Genomic DNA, 24,898 nt, shown 5'->3' with positions numbered 1-24,898 from the left:
TAAGTTTGAGTGTTTTAAGACTTGAGTTGAATCTCAACGTTCTTCCTCTGTTGAAATAGTTTGTCTATTTCTGAATAGCAGAGCGCTATGTTGAAATAGTTCGTCTATTTCTGAATAGTAGAGCCCTATCCAACCCATACATATAAAAAATCCATCATCAAGATCATCCCGACACATCATTCAGGTATAATCATCCATTATTATCGTTATAATCGTCAATTATATTATGTCGAAAATTTTGGTATCAGAGCAAATCATGTTAAGGAAAATTTTGGTATCAAAGCATGTTTACGAAAATTTTGGTAACCGGCTCTCTTGAGCCTATAAATAGGGCCTTTGCCCATATGGAATAAACAAGATAAGTTTGAGAGTTACACACTTTATCTCACATCTTACAAACGCTACGTCCTATTCTAGATGTCACTTACAAACTATACGTCATATTCGATAGATGACATATAACCTATCGACACATGACACTTATATTTTTAATAAAAATGATAAGAACGAAACTCAGCTCTGATACCAAAATTTTCGTAAACATGCACTGATACCAAAATTTTCGTAATAATATAATCGATGATTATAGCGTTAATAATGGATGATTATACCTGAATGATGCGTCAGGATGATCTTGATGATGGATTGTTTATATGTATGGGTTGGATAGGGCTCTACTATTCAGAAATAGACGAACTATTTCAAAAGAGGGCTCTGCTATTCAAAAATAGACAAACTATTTCAACATAGGAAGAACATTGAGATTCAACTCAAGTCTTAAAACACTCAAACTCATCTTGTTTATTCCATATGGGCAAAGGCCCTATTTATAGGCTCAAGAGAGCCGGTTACATAATTGAATTGCAATCACATGATTGCAATACGACAAACATATTTACAATATAGCCCCCTAGACTATTGATGGTTATACACTTTATCTCACATCTTACAAACGCTACGTCCTATTCTAGACGTCACTTACAAACTATACGTCATATTCGATGGATGACATATAACCTATCGATACATGACACTTATTATACTGATAACGACAAATACCAACAAATAAGATAATATACAAATTATAAAATACATCCTTCCACAACGAAAGGACGCGTGTCTTCAATAATGTCTTCAATAATAATGGATTTATACGTCATTGCTTACGTCATTCCTCTCGCCACCGAAAGGACATATATTTTTGAATAATGTTTGCTTATGTCATAATATCTTATTTGTTGGTATTTGTCGTTATCGGTAGAATAAGTGTCATGTGTCGATAGGTTATATGTCATCTATCCAATATGACGTATAGTTTGTAAGTGACATCTAGAAGAGGACGTGGCGTTTGTAAGATGTGAGATAAAGTGTGTAACCATCAATAGTTTAGGGGGCTATATTGTAAATATGTTTGTCGTATTGCAATCATACGATTGCAATTCAATTATGTAACCGGCTCTCTTGAGCCTATAAATAGGGCCTTTGCCCATATGAAATAAACAAGATAAGTATGCATCCTTCCACAATGAACGTTGAGATTCAACGTTCTTCCTCTGTTGAAACAGTTTGTATATTTCTGAATAGCAGAGTCCTCTGTTGAAATAGTTCGTCTAGTTCGGAATAGCAGAGCCCTATCCAAAACCTGTTGGTGATTTTAGTGTCACCATGTCATTTTAAGTAACTGGAACCAACATGTGAGCTAAGGGGCTTTATGATTTGTACTCTAATATATGTACGGGGGTTGTGCGGAGTGCACACATGTATAAGATCGAATCAGAAGCCGGTTCGACGACTAGTCGGGGGTCCGGGGGCAGCCCCCAGGGGTCCGAGGTTTCCAAAGGGGCAGCGCCCCTTTGGCGGGGTCTAGGGGCAGCTCCCCTAGAGGGGTCCAAGGGGCAGAGCCCCTGGCTGGGGTCCCGCTTGAATTTTTTAAGGGTGATTATGGTAAAACTAACGAAACTCGTTAGTTTTTGGTAACCCTAAATCCTCATTAAATCCGGATTAACATTACTTGCTTCCAAAGCAACTAATGACGGCCCAACCCTAATGAAACCCTAATCGTGTTTAATATATAAACAACTCGGCCTGTACAGAAGAGGGTTACTATCTTAAGCTCTCGTTTTCATCTGACTTTCACAGAATCCTCTAGCATATTGGCTTACGTCTTCTGTGCCTAGAAACGTAAGTGTCCACTTGGATTATCCTAGGCTGAATTTCTTGCAACCCAGGCATAGGGTAGAAATATCAGTTCGGAAAGTGATATCACGATCCAAGTTGATATCACGATCCCATTGGCACCACTGTTTCTAACTTGGCAAACTTAGTGGTCATCTCGCGGATTGAGTCACCCAATGGGAAAGTGAACAGGTCTTCGGCCCAAGTTAAAGGAGGTCAGGTTTTGACTAACTTTGATAATTCTAATCAGAATTATGTTTATTATGTTTCATTTATCCCTGAATCATTCTATGTGCAGGATGATGATGTTGCTTGGTGGATTGACTCCGAAGCAACGAACCATGTATGCAAGGATAAACGGATGTTTGAAACATTAACTCCGCTTGAAGATGGGTCGGTGCTGAAAATGGGAGACGATTCTTCTATTCCTATTTGTGGTTTAGGTGTCGTGTGTCTTGAATTTACTTCTGGAAAGACAATTAGGTTATTTGATGTTTTGTTTGTTCCCAAGATTAGCAAGAATCTTGTTAGCTCTAGTTGTTTGAATTCTGATGGTTTTAAACAAGTTATTGAGTCGGATAAGTTTGTTTTGTCTAAGGGTGGAATGTTTGTTGGCTTTGGATATTTAAATAATAGAATGTTTCGTTTAAATATTGTTGACAAATTATTACCTATTCAAAATTCTGCATTTGTATCTTCTGCTTCTAATGTTGATAAATCTATGCTTTGGCTTGTAAGATTAGGTCATGTCAACTTTAGAAGGATGCATGAGATGTCAAAATATGGATTAATTCCAACCTTTGATATGACATCTGATAAATGTAAAACATGCATGCTTACAAAAGTGACAAAACAACCATTTCCTAGTGTTACTAGAAATTCAGCTGTTTTGGAACTTGTACACAGTGACCTGTGTGATTTTCACTCCACTCCTTCTTTGGGAAATAAAAAGTATGTGGTCACTTTTATTGATGACTGCACTTGGTTTTGCTATGTGTATTTGTTGCATTCTAAGGATGAAGCCTTAGATAAATTCAAAATATACAAAACCGAGGTGGAATTGCAATTGGGAATTCCGGTTAAATGTCTCAGGACTGATAGGGGAAGTGAATATATGGATCCCATATACTTCCAATCAGTGGGTATCATTCATGAGACCACGACACCTTACACGCCCCAATAGAATGGTATTGCTGAACGCAAAAATCGAGTTTTAAAGGAAATGGTAAACTCGATGTTGTCTTACTCGGGATTGAGTGAAGGATTCTGGGGAGAGGCCATGTTAACGACCTGCTATCTATTGAATATGGTTCCAAATAAAAGGAACAAAACAAGCCCATATAAACTTTTGTTCAAGAAAAAGCCGAATTTGAGTTATTTTCGGGTTTGGGGATGTCGGGCAGTTGTAAAACTCACCGAGCCCAAAAAGAAGAATTTGGGAGAACGTGGAATTGATTGCATATTCATTGGATATGCTGAACATTCCAAGGCATATAGGTTTTATGTAATAGAACCTAATGATTCGGTTTCAGTTAACACTGTGATCGAATCACGAGATGCAATTTTTGATGATATGAGGTTTTCATCGATTCAAAGGCCTAAGGATCTGACTTTTGGTGCTAATAAAGGGCAAAATTCAGAAAGTCAAGATGGTGGTATCGTGCAAGAACCACAAGATATTCGTAGAAGCAAAAGAGGCCAAATTGCGAAACATTTCGGATCCGACTTCCAACTATTCTTGGTGGAAGGTTTGAGGGATGAAATTAGTCTTGAATACTCTTATTGCTATAGTATTGAAGATGATCCTAAGACTTATCAAGAGGCCATGGAGTCTCGTGATAGTGCCTTTTGGAAGGAAGCAATTGATGATGAAATGTCATCAATTCTTGAGAACAACACATAGGTGTTGTCTGATTTGCCTCCGGGTTCTAAACCTCTTGGTTGCAAATGGATTTTCAAAAAGAAAATGAATGTTAATGGGACTATTGACAAATTCAAAGCCCGGTTAGTCATTCAAGGTTTTAGACAAAAACCCGATATTGACTATTTTGATATGTATGCTCTAGTTGCACGTATTTCTACTATTAGATTGTTGGTTGCCTTGGCAAGTATCCACAATCTGGTTATTCACTAAATGAATGTGAAAACAACCTTTTTAAATGGTGATCTTGATGAGGAAGTTTACATGAAACAACCAAAAGGTTTCATTATGCCCGGTAAAGAGCATATGGTTAGTAAACTTGTCAAATATTTGTATGGGTTGAAACAAGCGCCTAAACAATGGCATCAGAAATTTGATGAAGTTATTTTGTCCTCTGGTTTCAAGACAAACCAATGTGAGAAATGTGTTTATAGTAGATTTGATGATGCTACTAGAGCTGGAGTGATCATTTGCTTATATGTAAATGACATGTTGATTTTCGGTACCGACCAAAATCAAGTGGATGAAACAAAGAAATTGTTATCATCCAAGTTTTCTATGAAAGATTTAGGAGAGGCTGATGTAATTCTTGGAATAAGAATTAAGAGGATGAACAAAGGATTGGTAATGAATCAAAGTCATTATATTGAGAAAATTCTCAAGCGGTTTAATTTTACAGATTGTTCTCCTGTGAGTACTCCTATGGATCCAAGTGTGAAATTAATGCCAAATAATGGCGTTCCCATTTCACAATTGGAATACTCTAAGGCTATTGGTAGCTTGTGTATGCCATGACAAGTACCAGACCTGATATTGCTTTTGCTGTGGGTAAGTTGAGCAGGTACACTAGCAATCCTAGTGCTCAACATTGGCAAGCAGTGAATAGAGTATTTAAGTATCTCAAGGGAACCATGAATTATGGTTTGAGTTACTTGGGGAGTCCTTCGGTTTTAGAAGGTCATTCAGATGCAAGTTGGATTACCAACATGGAGGACCATTCCTCAACTTATGGTTGGGTATTCTTGCTCGGGGGAGGTGCCATTTCTTGGGCTTCCAAGAAGAAATCTTGCATTACAAACTCGACAATGGAATCTGAGTTTGTTGCGTTAGCAGCTGCTGGTAAAGAAGCAGAGTGGCTAAGGAATTTAGTCTATGAGATTCCTTTGTGGTCTAAACCGATAACACCTATTTCTATCCTTTGCGATAGTGCTGCCACTTTGGCTAAAGCATATAGCCAGGTTTATAATGGCAAGTCTAGACACCTAGGTGTTAGACATAGTATGATTAGAGAATTAATCATGAATGGTGTGATTTCGGTTGAGTTTGTGAAATCGCAACAAAATTTGGCAGATCACTTGACTAAAGGTCTGACAAGAGACTTAGTGCACAAGTCTGTAATCAGGATGGGATTAAAGTCCATTTAATTCTATAATGATGAGACACCCAATTCCCTCCTAATATAATGTTAGGAGTTGAATTCAATGTGGAAAGCTCATACTTATAGATTGTAACACATGAAGTATTCATCCCAGGTATGTGTTCGGTTCTGCAAGTTAGCCAGGTTGAAGTTTAACTTCTTAATAATTCCTTTGATAAATGTATGTGCAGATACATGGAAAGGATTTACCTACGTGATTGTGAAGTGTAGCCGCATTTCAAGAAGTTGTGGACTTGACCTTGATACGATCATGAGAGGATTGGGACACACGACTTTATAATAGTGTCAAGTTGTATTATGCTATAAATTCAATAAAATAGTATGTATTTTACTTTCTGGTATTCAAATGGGTTGATGGGTTCAATTCTTAGAACACCCTGATTCTCGGGTATTTGCAAATGTATGATACTAAGTGGAAATTCAATCGTTTTGATATTTTCATTATGTACTAGTTTGGTTTGTTTGATAAGGTTATGTTTGTTCAAGGGTTACACTAAAATGGGGGAGGATTGTTGGTGATTTTAGTGCCACCATGTCATTTTAAGTAACTGGAACCAACATGTGAGCTAAGGGGCTTTATGATTTGTACTATAATATATGTACGGGGGTTGTGCGGAGTGCACGCATGTATAAGATCGAATCAGAAGCCGGTTCGACGACCAGTCGGGGTTTCCAAAGGGGCAGCGCCCCTTTGGCGGGGTCTAGGGGCAGCGCCCTAGCGGGGTCGAGGGGCAGAGCCCCCGCGGGGTTTGGGGCAGCGCCCCAAAACCTCACTGAATTTTACATATGGGAACATAATGGAAAATTCAATTTCTTGAGGGTGATTATGGTAAAACTAACGAAACTCGTTAGTTTTTGGTAACCCTAAATCCTCATTAAATCCGAATTAACATTACTTGCTTCCAAAGTAACTAATGACGGCCCAACCCTAATGAAACCCTAATCGTGTTTAATATATAAACAACTATTCCTCTACAGAAGAGGGTTAGTATCTTAAGCTCTCGTTTTCATCTGACTTTCACAGAATCCTCTAGCATATTGGCTTACGTCTTCTGTGCCTAGAAACGTAAGTGTTCACTTGGATTATCCTAGGTTGAATTTCTTGTAACCCAGACATAGGGTAGAAATATCAGTTCGGAAAGTGATATTACGATCCAAGTTGGTATCCAGATCTCCACCACAAACCCTAAATTTCCCAACAAAACCATCCATCTAATCATCATCAAGATCATCCCGACGCATCATTCAGGTATAATCATCCATTATTATCATTATAATCGTCACCACGGGCACGATGCCCCCCAATAACACGCCACTCCCGATAACCTTAGAAACAAATGTCATTTATTTCTTTTCGTTGGACAAACTTCAAAGACATGGACTATTCCTTCCATAGAGTGATAAGTATGCAATGTATTTCCTATGGTTTCTCTTTTTTTATCCTTCCCGCTTTTTTTCAATTTTCAACTTACAAATTCCGATACAAACATGTCTTCTTTAATTCTTGATATTCGTGTTATGATCTAATTCTCCAAATCACAGCAATTCATTTCACGTAATACAATATTTATTGTTTTAAGGCCCATGCAACTTTTTTTTATAATCATATAATATTTGTCACATAATATCCGTGATGGACTTAAATATTTGGGTCCTTGTGAGAGTTTAGCCCTAAACAATCGTACAAATCGCATCCTGTCTGGATCGGGCATGATGTTATTACTGAAAAAAATAATATCAGTCACACTCCACTCTGCATAAAAAATATCCAAATATATAAATATATTTATATTCTTTTAAAATTTGATCTGTTTTAAAGATATTTATCACAATAATTTGAAAATAATCACTAATGGCATGTTCTCATATGGTCAATAGTGGCGTCGAACGGGCCGACGACAATGCAACACCTACGAAACAGCATTTTCTAAGAACTTTCTCCTATCCAACCAATCACATCACGCCACGTTTCCTACAACATGTGTTGACCACGATAACACACAACACCCTCCCACACCATATATCAATCTCCCACACAGCTCTCTAATGGAAGCAGCGACTTATTCGTTGCCTCCTTCCATTGAACCTATCGTCGTTTTCAACGATCAATCATCTCGTTTCTTCTGGATATACCCGTCGTTGAAAGTTGAAACCCTAAAAGGTTCCAGTTCTTCATCTCAATTCCAGTTTTCACACTTTCACGTGGTTTTTAAGGTTAGGGTTTCGTCTAAACCTGAAATCTTGGATTCAAAATTCGTGTTTCTGTATCTCTGTATCTGTATGTGTTGAGTGTTTTTCTGTTTCTGAAAAAAAATTATGGAGTTCAATGTATCGGATGAGTTTTTGGGGACGGTGGCTCCGTTAGTGGTGTATTGGTTGTATTCTGGATTTTACGTGTTGGTTGGATCGGGAGAGAAGTATCGATTGCATTCGAAAAAAGATGAAGAAGATAAGAATTTGGTTTCGAAGACGACTGTTGTTAAAGGTGTTCTTCTCCAACAGGCTATTCAAGCTGTCGTCGCCATTATTCTTTTCACAGTACGTTTAATTGTTCCTAATATGCTTATTTTGAGAATATATAACTTAATTTGTTGCAAAAACTTGATTTTGTTCTACACGATGAATGAATGACAAATGATTCCTCTTTTGGAAAAAGTGGTTTAAAATTGGTTGTTGGTATGGTTCAATCAGTTACTCTGCCTTTACCAAAACGTAAGTGATCATAAATACTATGCTTACTAATTTCTTCCAAATACGAATCTTCAATGGAGTAGGTATTAAGTTAGATCCTGTTAATCATCGATAATTTCTCCATCAATAGTTATAATTAGATGCCTGTTTCATGTTCTAAATTCTGTCTCTCCATGTAATTTCATCTTCTAATCTTTAGGATTTCCGATCTACGATTTAGGTTACTGGAAGTGATGAAGATTCTACCACCACCAAAACCCACTCACTCTTTGATCTCGCAAGACAATTCTTCACAGCAATGGTGGTAATCGACACCTGGCAATACTTCATGCATCGATACATGCATCAAAACAAGTTTCTATATCGCCATATCCACTCCCTTCATCATCGCCTCATTGTTCCATACGCATTTGGAGCTCTTTACAATCATCCAGTCGAAGGTCTTCTACTGGACACCATTGGTGGAGCACTTGCTTTCCTCATATCAGGCATGTCCCCTCGAGCTTCCATCTTCTTTTTCTCATTTGCCACAATCAAAACAGTTGATGATCATTGTGGATTATGGCTTCCTGGGAATCTTTTCCATGTGTTTTTTTGGAATAACTCTGCTTACCATGATGTTCATCATCAACTTTATGGGACAAAATATAACTACTCACAGCCTTTCTTTGTTGTTTGGGATAAAATATTTGGGACTTATATGCCTTATTCACTTGAAAAGAGAGAGAATGGTGGGTTTGAAGTAAGACCTGTAAAAGATGTCAAGGATGAATGATTCTTTTCTATGGTTAATAGATTATATATGTATCATTATGTTTGCATTCACTGTTTAAATGTTTAAGTATATTTATCTTGTCATCATAAGTGTCCAATATATATAGTGTCTACCAATTTTGTAAAATATTGGGATTACAATCTTCTTTATTCTTTTTTGTGTATTGTAACAAATGTTTCATTTATGTTGATGTTTGTAAACTTATTGATAGCTAAAGGGAGTTTTTAAACATATGATGCAAACTTGTTATCATTTCTTTGTGAAAATGTTGAAGAACACTTGGGGTGTTTTTGGTTTATGGGTTCTGATAGAATTGGAATTGGAATTGGAATTTGAGATTCCATTCGAGGGCATGTTTGGTTGCCAAATGGATGGAATTCAAATTGTTGGGAATCGTTTTAATTCCATGTTTGCTGGCTTTTTCATCATTCCTAGAGGATAGCGGATTCCAGGGTGGAAGGAATTGAATTGGATTCTTTCTTTTTTGGTAAATGACCAAAATACCCTCATTGTATATACATTGATGAAAAAAAAACTAAGACTTCAATTTATTTATATATACAAAAAGCAAAAAAATGTTGGTTACCAACTTACATTATTTTAAGCATCTAATGAGTTGTTATGTTTATGGTTTATATGTGGATGCAATGTAAGCAAATTGTGGCATAGAAGTAATCCACATGTGTGATAATGTGGACAATGACATGGCGAATCATGCCATGTCATCATTTTATATAGGTTTCAAGGTAATTGCTATTTTGGGTGGAAGATAAATTGCATTGTCTATAATGGTAAAAAAAAGGTAAGTGTAATGCTATGAAACCTCTATCAACCTAACATTTCACTTTGAAATACAAAATTTCTTTTGGCAGTAAAATTGAATTTGTATTGCTCTCTCTCCTCACAACAACAAAAACAACTTAAAAAATGTCGATAAGCATGTTACAGTTTTTTTTTTAATTTTTTTTTATTATTTTTATTTTTTAAAGTCAAACTCAAACCTTCGGTTTCTATTTCGGCGTCGGTTTTTCTGTTTTCAGGTTTGATTTTGGTTACCCTAATTGCAATGAACACGTCTATCGCACTTCCAAACTTAAATTGGTGGCCATTTTATGTTAAAAAACTAAAAAACATGACCATTTTATTAAAGTAAATTTTAGAAAAGTCTTTGTATTCAGAGTTTTTTTAACGATAATGCCGTGACTTTAGTTTTTTAATGACAAAAAACGGGCAATGTTTATTTAAAAAAACAAGAAAGCAACAATCATTTATACATATTTATAAATATTTGGGCAATTGTTTCTTTAAAAAAACAAGAAAGCAACAATCATTTATACATATTTATAAACATTTGGTATTTTAGCCGGCAATCTTAAGAAAAATGCATATATTTTAAGATTATTAAAGATAAATGCATATATTCTAAGATTATTAAAGATAAGACGATATTTTTTTAACATATAAGAATAGAAAATATTTTTACTATAACTTTACTGTATTCTCTTTGTTTCATAGAAATTATTTTTTTACTATATTCTCTTTAAAAAGTATTATCTTATTGTATTATCTATGTGTGAGAGAGGGTATTATATTATTGTATTTTCTTTTTCAGAGAGTCTTGTCTTATTGTAATCTTATGTATTCTATGAAACTTGTCAGAAGACCTTGTCTTCCGTAAGATTAAAATGCTAAATCAGAAAGTTACAAAAACAATTATTTTTGAAAAAAAAAACTCAGCCAAAATGTTATAAAAACAATTATTTTTATAAAAACCTCGACCAAAAAGTTACAAAAATACAATTATTTCCATACAGAGGATTTCGCCTATTAACAGAGAGAATACAGTAAAATAATACCTTTTGTCACATATAGATACTACAATAACTAAGATAATACCCTCCCTCATATAGATGAAATGCATTAAGATAATAATAAGACAAAACCCTTTTTTAGACATAGAAAATACAATGAGATTATAGTAAAACAAAACTATCTGTCAAACAAAAAGAATACAATAATATCACAGTAAGATATCCTCTATAAAATAGAGAGAATACAACAAGATTACAGTAAGATAATACTTCTATCAGACCCAAAAAATTAACAAGACCATACTAAGATAATTTACTGTCTTTTTTAGTTAAAAAATCGTGGTTGTATTGTTAATGTACCCGGAATATAGGGCTTTGCTGGAAATTACCATCTAAAATCTCACATATTTAATGATTGTTGGTTTCTTGTCATTTTTTTTTATAAATAATTGTCGGTTTTTGTTATTTTGTATTAAAAAAAAATAAAGTACAAAGTTTATTGTTAATTGTCCCGTTTATAGAGACTTTTCTAGAAGATTTCTATTTTGATAAAAATATTCTCAAATTTTGGCCGTTTTGTGATTTTCATTCATAAGAATGGGCTGTGGGGTTGATTAGTAACTCACAGCAGAAAAAAACATTTTTTTACACTAAAATACTGTGTCACATGATGGAATGTTTTTCTTCTACGAGAATTATTTATGACAATTATTGTTGAACACATGGATACCTTCATATTTGAGCTGTCGAGATTCTCTCATGATTGAACTATTTACCCGAAAAACCCTTTTTTGTAACCATATATGCTTTTGACCCCGAATGTTTTTGCAGACATCTCATGTAAGATAATGCATCATTTTATCTTAGAAGTTACTTTAATTTAGTTTGTAGGGGTGGAAACTCGAGTTTTACCACCAAATTATCCCAAAACTGTTTTTATGTATGAAGTGTCCGAAGATGTATAACCAAGTACAAACCGGATCTAAAAAACCAGTTGTAAATTTTGTCTTTTTAAAATAACTACAATATAACCCGAGTTAAACGCGAGGAACGCATAAAAAAAGATACAAACGTCTATAGATATTGCATAATAATTAAAAAAAATTATGACTATTAGTATTATTGAAATGTGTAGAAGATACACTGAAATCGATAAATATCTATAATCGTTGAAAGACCTCTTTGTAGACAATATTTTTTGTTTTATTAGTTGAACGACCTTCCGCGTAACATATGAGTACCTTCAAACATTTTTACTTGTGATACGGGAAACAACTACATATAACTGACTATGAGTGAAAACGGGTCTACGCAAATATAATTCAACATTTGATAATGACTGTCCTTGACTTTTGTTAATGGTCATAGCGAAACAAACAACTATAAGAAATTGCATTCGCTGAAAACGGAATGAAACTTTTTTATCAGATGGGGTTAACCTCATGCGAGGTATATAAGTAGTCTCATTGAAAAATATGCCATATATGATTCGGGCTTCAGTGACGTGTCTTCCAAGCCTTACGATCTGTAATCTAGTACCATTGCATAGTCCTTTGGTTTGGTCGATATTACGAAGTAACATGACCGAAACACTTTTTTTTAGTATAAGTTTATGGTTGGGAATTCCGGAAGCCTTAAAACCATTCAACACATCTGGAGAGTATACCGATTCCTCAAAAGAATCTTGTGCCTCGGTCTCACATAAAGAATCTGAACTCAGATACGTTTTCCCTTCATCTTTCATCGATTCTAACATGTAGTCGCTGATATCATCAACTTCTTTATTTGTAGGGACCAAAATAGCTTTATCTTGAAAATACGATGGATCACCAAGATGGTTCTGAAAGGATGAATAAATGGTGGATACAATTGAATGAATATGGTCACCCGTAGAGGGAATGATAACATCTTCTGGAAATTCAACTTCAACTTCACCATCATTAAGGGCCACCAATAGTACCTTCACCAATTTTAAGAATCCATTCAACAAAGGATTTTGTCTCTTCGAAATCATTGTTTGGACAGCCGACCTGAAGCCTCATGTTTATATTCAAATGTAAAACTGTACATTCACGCCATAATCTTGATGAATGCAATGATGCCTGGACAATATCTGAACGATTTCCTCTTTGTATTACTGGAAGAACCTGTCGAAAGTCACCTCCAAATACAATGGTCTTGCCTCCAAACGGTTTATTCTTGTCCGATGAAAGAATAACGTCTCTAAGTGTCCTATCAATTGCTTCGAAACAATGATGGTGCATCATCGGGGCTTCATACCATATGATAAGTCTAGCTTTATTCAACAGTTCAGCTACACTGTTACCTGACGTAATAGAACAAAACGAATCCTCATTCAAGTTGATTGATATATGAAATCTTGAATGCCCTGTCCCACCACCAGAGAGCAAGAGTGCTGCAATTCCGCTTGAAGCAACGTTGATAACAATTTCACCTTTAGATCTAATAGCAGCAGGCAATGTCTTCCAAACAAATGTTTTTACTGTTCCTCCATAACGATACAGGAAAAAGACACCACCTTTTTTGTTGTTAACAACATTGATAATTGTATCATAAACCTTTTTTTGCTCGACATTTAATTTGGAATGCAGTTGTTGATGTTCGACTTCAAGACTGGATGAATCATAATTAAGCTCACCTTGAATTAACATATTGCAAGAATCTTGAATATATTTGTGATCAGGTAATGGCATATTGGGTATTTGCTTCAGAATCAGTCCACAACTCAATAAATATTTCTCAATGTATGACAACGTAAGGTGGAAAATTGCTCCTGGTTTTAACTTCAAGCCTGAAAAGACAAAAAATTATGAAAATATTTATTTTTAATATCAATTAATTTTAGAACGTTTTTTTGTGTGTAAATGGGTTAGATTATTTGAAAATGTACATGTTACGTCGATTTCTTGTTCACGAATGTGAACGACATCATCGAAAAGTGATGAAGTGTGGAATCAAGTATGAATCAAATCAGAGTAATCAGAATATAGATTGAACACACGATGTAAATATGATCTGGTTTCAGCTCTATTATGCTTTCAATGTTACAGAGAGAAAATAGACAAGTTCATACAAAGACTCTTATCTAACTCTAAGTAATGTTCCTATTTATAGGAAACATGAAAGCACACAAAAAATTACAAGGACTAAAACAATACTCTTCATTACATAAAATGCCTTGTAAAATAAACTTATGACTTCGACATATTACAACAGGTCTTCGACCCTTACATTCTCCCCCTTTGTAATCATGTCGACCATCTTCAGTTCAAAAGAATCTGTATAGCATACAACATCACTCTTCGAATTTCAGAATACCAAGAAATGATCTTCTTCAATTCTTTCTTGTCGCCTTCGTTATTCTTCTTGCAGCTATTCATACGAACAATGAAGTTTGTGTACTGGGACGTTGTATATCTTTCCACTTCGCAAGCTTGGAATAAGAATCTCTTGGCTTTCCCATTTTTGTCTTTTCCTGCGAAGACCATCCCAAAAGGCTTCAAACATATTTCCCCATCAACATACTTCTTCAACTTAGGTTGAGTCTTCGTTGGTTCCATGGGTACTTTCACTTCTAACCCCTTCGCAGTAGTTAACTCCACATCTGTTAGAGCCAAACACTCATAGTAGTTATCTATGAATATTTTGATGTGAGCTAGACCAAGACGAAACACTTCTGGATCAGTCTCTCGAAGATACGAAGCATCTTTGTCTTTCAGAAGTAATGCAACTTGTATAAGATCATACAAGTTCATTAATGGAAAATCAGCAATCGAGAAATTACACTCCTGACCATTCGCCCTTGCAACGTAAAATCGAAGGTTCTGCATCATGTCTTCGAAAAGAACATCCTTCTGAATACTGATCACCTTCTTGATCTTCACGAGTGACCAAACTTCCTCTGGAAGTTTCCCTAACACAACATGAAACCTGAGCTTCATGTATATGTAATCATCATCATGGTCGAACTTCTCAACAATTTTGTACCGAGCCATGATGAACATCATTTCGTTGATTGGGAAATCCAGTTGTCTCATATCCGTATTAACAACTGCATAGCTCTGCTTCAGCTTCTTCTCAAAAGCATACATATGGTTATATGCAACTCTTGCTTCGATTGTTTCATAGTTGTAATGCTTCGCAGGATCACCCTTGTTCATTCCAGGTGGGTCACTTGCACGAAGACTTAAAATACTCTGAACTACTCTCAACTTCTCAAGCTTAGCATCAGTTTCAGCATTCTTCTCTTCTTTCGACTTTTCGACCAAGATTGTTTTACCTTTGTCTTTGATTGAGGAATTATCAACAACTTCTTTAGGCTTCGAACTACTACCACCTTCCCCAATCACAATTCCTTTAGAAATTGGTCTTGAAATTGGCTTCGTAGAGATTGGCATTGTTGTAACAACTGTCGAAGTTACAGGCCCAACAGTTGAGATAATTGGCTTTGACACTGGAATTGTTGTTTGAAAAATCTTCCCAACAGTTTTCACAGTTTCATGCGAAACCTCACCAACTTTCGCATTTCCAACCTTCTTCTCTCCCCCTTGCACCCCTGTGACCACAGGTGGGGCATCTGTTGGTAGTAAACTGGAAAACTTAGATAATGGAGCTAACTGTTTGTGCAACACAGCCTCGAACTGAGAAAACTTCTGAGACAAGAATTCTGGAGTTATTATCGAAGAGGCAACAAGTGTGGTAGACAAATCTTTCAACTCCTTCAACAAAGAGGTAAGCTCCACAAAGCTTCGACTGTTATCTGTTGAAAGTTGAGTAACTTGAGGACTCAAGCCTTCATACAACTTGACATATTTTGTAACAGCCTCACAAATAGCATCCACTTTTTGATTTAGAGATGCACAGTCTTGTTGAGCACTAGCAATCTCTTTGATCATGTCTTCACGAAGTTCTTGAAGTTTTAAGTTGACATCTTCGCGAACTGGCTTCACATCTTTAATAAACAAGACATGTCATTCTTTAGCCACCCTTCGTAAGTCTTTAACTTCACTCACAAAGTTCGAAGACTGAGACTTCACCCGCAATTCGTTACACTTATCACTTTGATCCACCTTCTCCAAGATTTTAGACTCAGAATCTTGAAGCATGCCAGACACTTTACTAACCATCCTGGCTTCGAACGCTTTAAGCATAACATTCAATTCCAAACTTGAAAGAGATTGACTTCCCCCCATGTCAGCTTGAGATTGAATAATGGAATTCATCTTCTTATTCAAAATTTTAAAATGCTTCATCGTCATTAACATGTTGTCGGGGTAAGTTTCTTCTTCTTCGTCAAATTCCATCTCTTCAAATGTTCCCCCAAAACCCCCTTCGTCAACATCAGTATCCTCAGTATTTTCAAGTGAATCAGTGGTTTGCGATGAGAACAAAGTTGTGATGGGTTGGGTGAGAGTGGTTTCAAAGGTGGGTGAGTTTGTAGTGTTCGAGATAGGGACTATGAATGGTGGTAAAGAAACAAAAGTAGCAGAGGATGCAGGAATACCTTGAGTAGAAACAACAAGTTCTTTGTTCGTATTTCATTCACCCATATTGACATTTACATCCTTATCAGATACGTGTGTATTGATGTCTGAAGTTCGAACCTCCTCAAGAACTGATTCAGTTAACGAAACTTCGGGTGGTGTGACCGTAGTCTTATCAGGAATATATGTTGATTGGAGAATTGTAGCTTCAGGAGTTTCAGGTACTTTCTCTCTTTCGGATGATTCTGCTTGAAGAACCATCTTTCTTTTCTTCAACTTCTTCTTCGAAATATGTGTAGCAATATCTTCAGCTCTTCGTTTCTTGGAAGAAGGAGAAACAGGAGCTGGAACCTCACGAATGAGAATTCCTTAGTGATTCAAATATGGTTTACGAACCATAGAAGAAGACTTGAATGAACCATCAGAAAGCTTTCGTGATCGATGAGACTTTTTCTTTACTCTTCGTAAAATGCCTGATTTTGAAGGCATTGTTTCCTTTTCTTGAGTATCAACAACAGGCTCAACCGGGTCAACCACAACAGTCGAAACTTGTGCATCTGGCTTCGTCTGTTTTGGTGATTTCTTTTTATTTGGCTCTTGTACTGGTTTCTCAGGAGTAATTGTTACATCCTTCTTTGACTTGCGAGACTTCTTCGAAGGACCAGCTGTTTCTTTTGGTAACAACTTCCCAGAGCCATCATCTAGATTGATTGTTTCTAAGTACTCCATTAGAACCAAATTCGTTGGATCAACCCGTTGTAACATTGCATCTGGAATTCTTGTAATGTGTGTAAATATCTCATCATCATCCGAAACCTCCTTCGGAAATTGATACTTGATGAACTCAGCAGTCTCCTCATCAGTAGGCACCTCAATTCCCTCTTTGGCATAAAAATATCGAAGGATTAGACTCCAATACCTTGCACAAGAGATTCCTTGAACAACATTCGTGTTTTCTACACTCTTTTGAAATTCCTTCCATAGTTGTATAGAATAATCCACAATAATGTCATAATACAACCCTACCACCATTGCATACACCTCCATTCGACCTTTGTCCAACCCTACACTGCGACCAGTCAAGCAGCGTAGAAAGATTCCGAAGAGAAAATTCCAAACAGTTGGAAGTCCTGACTTCTTGAAATCACTGATCTTGGTGAGTGGGGGTTGATAACCCATCTCATTGAACATGTGGATGATTTGTGCAGAAGAAAGATCAGTATAGATTGGAGAATTAGGGATATCAAGAATTTGACAGAAAATCTTCTTGGACAATCTGATCTTCTTGTCATTCACCAATTGAAAAGTGATGATATCCATTGCTTTGCTGTACGTAGCAGTGGATCCTGCTTGAGAAAGCCATGAAAGTGGAACTGCAAATGAATTGAACATGGCAGTGGAAAGAACAAAACTCTTCAAGGCGACTACCAACATCTTCAATTCGTCTGGGTAAAGAGAAACATCATCTTCAACTTGATAGTTTGTTCCTTGAATCTTCATGATTGGTTGGGAAGTAACGTCTTCAGTGTTTTGGGATTGAACAACAACTTCAGCAGAATTGGCCATGATTAGGGTTTTTGAAAGCTTTGAAGAACAATCGGAAATTTTCAGAGAAAGTAGGAATTTTTCGTTTGGAAGCGTAAACTGAGAACACGCTTTGATTCCCCTTTTTATATGTAACCCTAGTGTTTGAATTTGAAGCGGGACTGACATTTAATGAGATCCGACGTGGCACCTTGAATCTCGCACCATAGTGCCGATAAAGTAGCCATACATCAAAAAGTAGCTGTCACATCACCTAGAAACCCGGACTGAATACAGAACGTCTTTTCAAACAGTCTGATCGTATAGCTCAATTGAATTGTAACCGTCACGGATCTTTGGATGGAGGTAAGGCTCTTTCACTTTTGGGATAAAAAGCGAAGTCATGTGCCAGATGTTTGAAATCATCAACCTGAGTTGGTATTACTCAAAACCTCAAGGATTTCGTGAGTGCAGTGTTCCAAAGATAAGATAAGAAACAATTAAACAAAAATTTGGATCTGTGATGTCAAATAATGTCATATTCGACACAAAAGTAGAGAAACCCTAGGCAAAGGTTACTTCATTAATTATCAAGAGAGATAATTAACTGATTGTGTATGTTCCCGTGAATTTCAATCGAATACTTATAGAGAAGTATCGAAGGGCTTCTTTTATAAGGCTTCATGGGTAGTTTACAATTTCGTTACATATCAACCTTAACATAAGATGAGTAATTGTAACTGAAATTACTTGTTTGACCGGTGTAGTCAGTGACAAGTATGCTTTGAATTATTTTGAAAGTAACTTCGAAAGCTAATGAAACTCACACGGAAATCATATTCATGAAAGAATTGATACTGAATCCTGTTGGGTAACAAACATCGTGGGCTTCGATAGTTTGATCAAGATTACTCAAAAGAAATGAATATGATTTGGAGTTTCGAAAAGTGGTACTGAAACAAATGTTTCGTCAAAACTGGAACATAGTTCCCCGTCAATTCCTTACGAAGATAGAATGTTGGGTTTCACTTTCATCACGGCCTCATGATGTCAGATCATTAACACATAATTTTGACATGTCTAAATCTTGATTGGTCTTGGACATATGTCTTCGTGTGTGCAAGTGTAAGAAATTTGGTGATGAAAAAGATTGGTTGACGAAGACACTTGTACCTCTGTTATGATTGGACCAAACAGACAACTCTTAACTCATTTGAGAAGAGTAAGGTAGCTCATTCGACTAATGTGAATATAAGCCTGACTTGGGAAGAAATTTTCGTAAGAAAAATTTCATTAAGGCTTTCGTAAACACACATTGAGTCTATGGAGGCTTGGGTCGACATGCTGCAGCATGCTTCTAGGGACAATCTAACTAGTACAGAGTTGTCGAAATTGTACCTTCCCAGAGAAACATAAGCATGACCCTTGTATTGCCTTCGTGAAATCTGTACACACAAAAGATAAAGAACAAAATGACAAAAATCTTTTTGATGTTTTTGATTTTTCTTAAAAGAAACAATTAACAAACAAAAGAAAATCTTTTTGAATTTTGTGATTTTTCGAAACTAAAGTGACAAAACAAAGATAAAATCTTTTTGTAGTTTTTGATTTTTCGAAAATAAAATGACAAAACAAAGATAAAATCTTTTTGTAGTTTTTGGTTTTTCGAAAATAAAATGACAAAACAAAGATAAAATCTTTTTGTAGTTTTTGGTTTTTCGAAAATAAAATGACAAATAAATTAGAAAATCTAACGAAAAGTGTTACATCAAACCAAAATGTTCAATGTAACGAAGTTGAAGCATGTCGAAGCGTTGACTATGAACAGTAACCACTGAATGATTAATACTATCAGCCTCTGAATGAATCATGATGACCTCTGAATCGACATATTTATATAACACTTCGTTGTTATACATGCGATATCATTCCTGGAACTGAACTTGCTTCGATCATTCCCAATCCTGTCAAAATTCGAACAAAAGATTTTTCATCCAAAGCTTTTGTAAAAATATCAGCAAGCTAATCCGTTGTTTTTACAAAGTGGACTTCTATATTGCCATCTTCCACATGATCTTTGATAAAGTGATAACGAAGAGCTATATGTTTTGTTTTCGAATGTTGTACTGGATAATGACAAATGCGTATAGCACTTTGTGAATCACAATACAATGGAATGTTTTTCATATTCACAACATAATCTCTCAACTGACTCTGAATCCAAATAATTTGTGATGTACAAGCAGCAGCTGCAACATATTCAGCTTCAGCAGTAGAAATCGAAACACAGGTGTGCTTCTTCGACTGCCAACTAACCAACTTGCCATCAAAAAATTGACAACCACCACTTGTGCTTTTTCGATCCAAAGTACACCCTCCAAGATCTGCATCTGAAAATGCCTGAATGAAAAACCCTGTTTTCGAAGGATACCATAATCCTAACGAAATTGTTCCCTTGAGATAACGAAAGATATTCTTCACAGCAATTAAATGTGGTTCTCATGGATTTGCTTGATACCTAGCACAATTACATACAGAAAACATGATATCAGGTCTACTTGCAGTAAGATAAAGCAATGAACCTATCATGCTCCTGTATAAGGTAAGATCAACCGCATGCGTTTCTAACGAAGGGGCTAGCATTGTTCCAACAGCCATAGGTACTCTTAGCTTCGTGCTATTTGTCATTCCAAATTTTTCGAGCAAATTCCTTGTATACTTTTCCTGATTGATGAAAATGCCTTCTCTGCTCTGATAAATGTTTAAGCCAAGAAAATTATTGATTTTACCCATCATGCTCATTTCGAATTGGCTTTTCATCAAATTTTCGAATTCACTAGACAAAGCAGGGTCAATAGAGCCAAAAATAATATCGTCAACATAAATTTGAACAAGCATTAGATGATTCCCAACTTTCTTTCGAAATAATGTGGGGTTAACTGATCCTTGTTTAAATTTCGACTGTTTTAAGAAACTGGTAAGAGTTGCATACCATGCTCTTGGTGCTTGTTTTAACCCATAATCTGCTTTATCTAAAATATACACATGATCAGGATGCATTTCATTTACGAAACCTGGAGGTTGTTCAAGATAAACAGTTTCTTCAAGTTCACCATTAAGAAAAGCACATTTCACATCCATTTGATATACATCGAAATACTTATGAGCTGCATAAGCTAAGAATATTCGAACATCCTCGAGTCTTGCGACAGGGGCAAAGGTTTCTTCATAATCAATCCCTTATTGTTGCGAATATCCTTTTACAACTAGACGTGCTTTATTTCGTACAATATTTCCATCTTTGTTGGTTTTGTTTTTAAAAATCCATTTTAACCCGACAATCGAAACATTTCCAGGTTTAGGAATTAATCACCAAACCTTGTTTCTATCGAATTCAGCCAGTTCAGATTGCATTGCAACAACCCAATCTGAGTGTTCCATTGCAACCTTAACTGTTTTTGGTTCTATTTTCGAGATGAAAACATTGAACATGCAAAATTCTTGATGAGTATTTAATACCTCATTCTTTGCACGAATCTAAGCTCTTGTTAATACTCCATCTTGAGGATTTCCAATGACTTGATCTGTCGGAGGAGTCTTTGTCCATTTCTCTAACGGTGGATATGCCGGATCAAATTCCAAAGATGCATCTTCGTACATCTCTTCATTTTCAGATCCTGCAACAGAAATATCATCATTTAGATCATGAAAATCATCATTTAGATTAAAATTTATTGTATCATTTTCCTCTTCAACACGATTATCATTTTGATGCTCCCCCTCAACTAGATGCTCCCCCTCAACAACTTCATCCATTCTCCTATTCTCCCCCTCGAAAGAATGCTCCCCCTCAACCAGAGTATTCGAATCCAAGTGCTCTCCTTCCACTGGATTATTATGCATACTTTCGCCAACTCCTGGAGAATTCGTTGTTGAATTAACATCTACAATATTTTGAGGAATGTCCAAGTCATCAGAATGCTTCGAAGATTCAGAGTGATGATTATCATTCACATGAACTTCAGCATCCACAGCCCTGTCAGGAATACCAAAAATTAAATCATAATCAAAGTCAGATGAATTTGATTCTTCAGTTTCATCAGATGATTCATTAATAATTGGTTTTTGTTCAAATTGCTTTTCAACTTGTTTGACAAAATAATCATCAAAAGTAAGATTGAAAGTCTCTTCGACTTTTCTTGTGCGCTTCTTTAACACTCGATATGCAACCGAATTGTGCGAATATCCCAAAAATATGCCTTCGTCAGCTTTAGCTTGAAATTTTGAAGGCTATCTTTAAGATTCATTATAAAACACCTGCAACCAAAAACATGAAAGAATTTGACATTTGGTTTTCGGTTATTTATGATTTCATACGGAGTGATATTGAATCGACGATGAATGAAAGATCGATTTTGAGTGAAACATGCTGTCGAAACTGCTTCAGCCCATAGATATTGAGGAAGATTCACATATGTCAACATAGTTCTTACTGATTCGCAAAGTGACCTATTTCGTCTTTCAACCACACCATTTTGTTGAGGTGTATAGGACGAAGAGAAGTTATGCGAAATTCCTTTTTCTGTTAAGTACGAATGCAACACTTTGTTCTTGAACTCGGATCCATTATCACTTTTGATCTTTCGAACATTTTTCTTCAGACTCATCTCAATTTTCTTTATAAACTCGATCATTGTTTGAGCAACCTCAGATTTTAACCTGAGAAAATATACCCAAGTAAATCGTGAAAAATCATCAACAATAACCAAAATGTACCGTTTCTTGTTGAGAGTTTCAACAGTCGATGGTCCACAAAGGTCAATGTGAAGAAGTTCCAACGGTTCCACAATTTTTGAATCTATCACAATTGGATGTCCTTTCCTGTGCTGTTTCCCTTGTTCACAAGCTGCACACAATGTATCATTGTCAAATTTTAGTACAGGTAAACCGTGAACAAGATCATCAACAACCAATTTATTCAAATTTCGAAAGTTTAAATGTGATAAACGTCGATGCCATAACCAGCTGATGTCAGAGGAAGCTTTCGAAAGTAAGCACACTGAGGGTTTGCCGATGATTGGTTTGATATCAAGAGTAAACATGTCACCATGTCGTTTGGATTTGAGCAAAACTTCGTTAGTTTCAACATTCGAAATGATACTGCCTTCTTCGTTAAACACCACTTAATTGCCAGTGCCCACAACAAGTTGTGAAACACTTATCAAGTTATGTTGAAGACCTTCGACATAAGCAACGCGATTAACAGTGAACTTTCCATTCGTGACTTTGCCATAACCTTTCACCTGGCACTTGTGATTATTGCCAAACTTCACAACTCCTGCATTTTCCAAGCTTCAAAAATCTCTCAGATTGTCCTTTCATCCTGTCATGTGACGTGAACAACCACTATCGATATACCATTTCTAATCATATTGCGATCAAAGGTCCTTGGAAATTAGTTTTGAAAACAGAATGAAATGAAGAACTTTTAACCCAATCACAAACTTTAGTTTTGAGACTATCAATTAAGTCCACATCACTAGGTAAAGGAATAGAAACACAAGTCTTTGTGAGTTTGGGATTGTCACCGACACATGCCTTCGTCTTTTTAGATTGTATACGATCATGCTTTTCTTTCGAAACCGGTTGCCAAGTTTTTACCGATACATTCGAATATTTTGAAGATGAGGTTTCAGTTGACAAAGTATTCACATAATTCTCATAGGCTTCGTGAATTTGTTGTTGAGAATATTTTCTTGATTGATATTGTCGTCCTTTTCCTTCAAGCCAATGATCAATGTTTTTGTCACGAGACAACCCTTTTGTGTACGGAACTTTTAAGTTTTGTTTCCCTTTAGGATTTGGAAAATTCGGTTTTTGTGGGAAGAAATCAACATTTGATTTAGGTCGAAATGCCATGGCGTATCGACTTCCATCATTGTTTCCAACACTTCGATTTTGAGAAAATCGATTTGGAGATTTTTGGTTTTGATAAAGCCTTGTTTGTTGATTAGAAGAAAATTGTTGTTGTGATGGTTGATTTTGAACATTCTTTGAGGTATTTTTGTTATCTTTTGAAACTGATGAGTTTGAAACTTTCGAAGAATTTGTTTTTGGATGAATTTCAGATTTAGCTTTATTTGTTTGAGCGGGATTTAGCTTTTGATCTGAATGAATTTCTGAATGAGAAGACTTGTTCTCAACAGATTTAATCTTTGTGTTTTCAGTTGTTTTCAAATTCAAACCATTTTGTTGTTTTCGAAGCTCCATGGTTTGCCAAAAAATCTTCTTTCGAGCTTGTCTTTTTGAAATTTCATTTTCTTTTGAAAACTTGTCAATTTGTTCTTTAAATTCTTTGGAATTTAATTTGACAATAGTTTCATTTTCCACAATAACCTCTTTTGCAACTTCTTTCACAATTTTTGATTTTTCAACCCATTTGCGTTGTGGTTTTTGTCTTTGAAAAACATATGAATTCTTTGTTAGATTATTTTCGACAGTGCTTTGATTTGAAAAGAACCTTTCGTTTGTTGTTTTCTTGATGTCATCTGCGACCATTTTGTTGAATTCTGGTGTAATGTTCTCAACATTTTCAGTGGTGACAAACACTTGATTTGGAAAAACAACATCATCAGTACACTTGAAATTCGGATACACCACTTGATTTGTTTCCAAATAATGGGCTCCTTTTTCAGACAACACTTTGTCGAAAGTTTCAGTGTCCCCAAATACTTGATCAACAACAACACGCGGACTTTTTTTTTTCGAATCTTTGGTTGATGAGACCTTTTTGTCCGAATCGTCATCATCATTTTCATCATCACTGCTATCCGTTTGACTATCTCGGATATCCACAAACTCAGAATCACAAACTTTCGAAGTTGAAGGTTTGTCAGTGTCAATCTTAACCATCAAATCCTTAAGTTTTTCTTTTCCTTTAGATTTTGATGCAACATTAATGACAGACAACTGAGAACAATCAACATTCTCAATTTCACTAATTTCGCTAATATTGTCAGAGTTATCTTCGATATCGGCAAAATTAGATTGAGAATCAGA

The 24,898-nt window shown here is 35.8% G+C and overlaps 1 protein-coding gene across 1 annotated transcript; it reads left to right on the top strand.

Moving 5' to 3' along the window:
* Positions 1 to 7,588: 7,588 nt before the first annotated feature.
* Positions 7,589 to 9,252, top strand: LOC145132344 (sphinganine C4-monooxygenase 1-like). The gene is made up of 2 exons (XM_079067098.1): positions 7,589 to 8,072; positions 8,446 to 9,252. The coding sequence occupies exons 1-2, from the start codon at positions 7,851 to 7,853 to the stop codon at positions 8,998 to 9,000; spliced, it is 777 nt and encodes a 258-aa protein (XP_078923224.1). The 5' UTR covers positions 7,589 to 7,850; the 3' UTR covers positions 9,001 to 9,252.
* The last annotated feature ends 15,646 nt before the right edge of the window (positions 9,253 to 24,898 follow it).

This window comes from Lactuca virosa, chromosome 8 (genome assembly GCF_052849685.1).
Source record: "Lactuca virosa cultivar CGN04683 chromosome 8, Lactuca_virosa_CGN04683_v6, whole genome shotgun sequence".
NCBI lineage: Eukaryota > Viridiplantae > Streptophyta > Magnoliopsida > Asterales > Asteraceae > Lactuca > Lactuca virosa.
The sequence above is the reverse complement of the archived record's forward strand: the minus strand, read 5'-3'. Positions and strand labels throughout refer to the sequence as shown.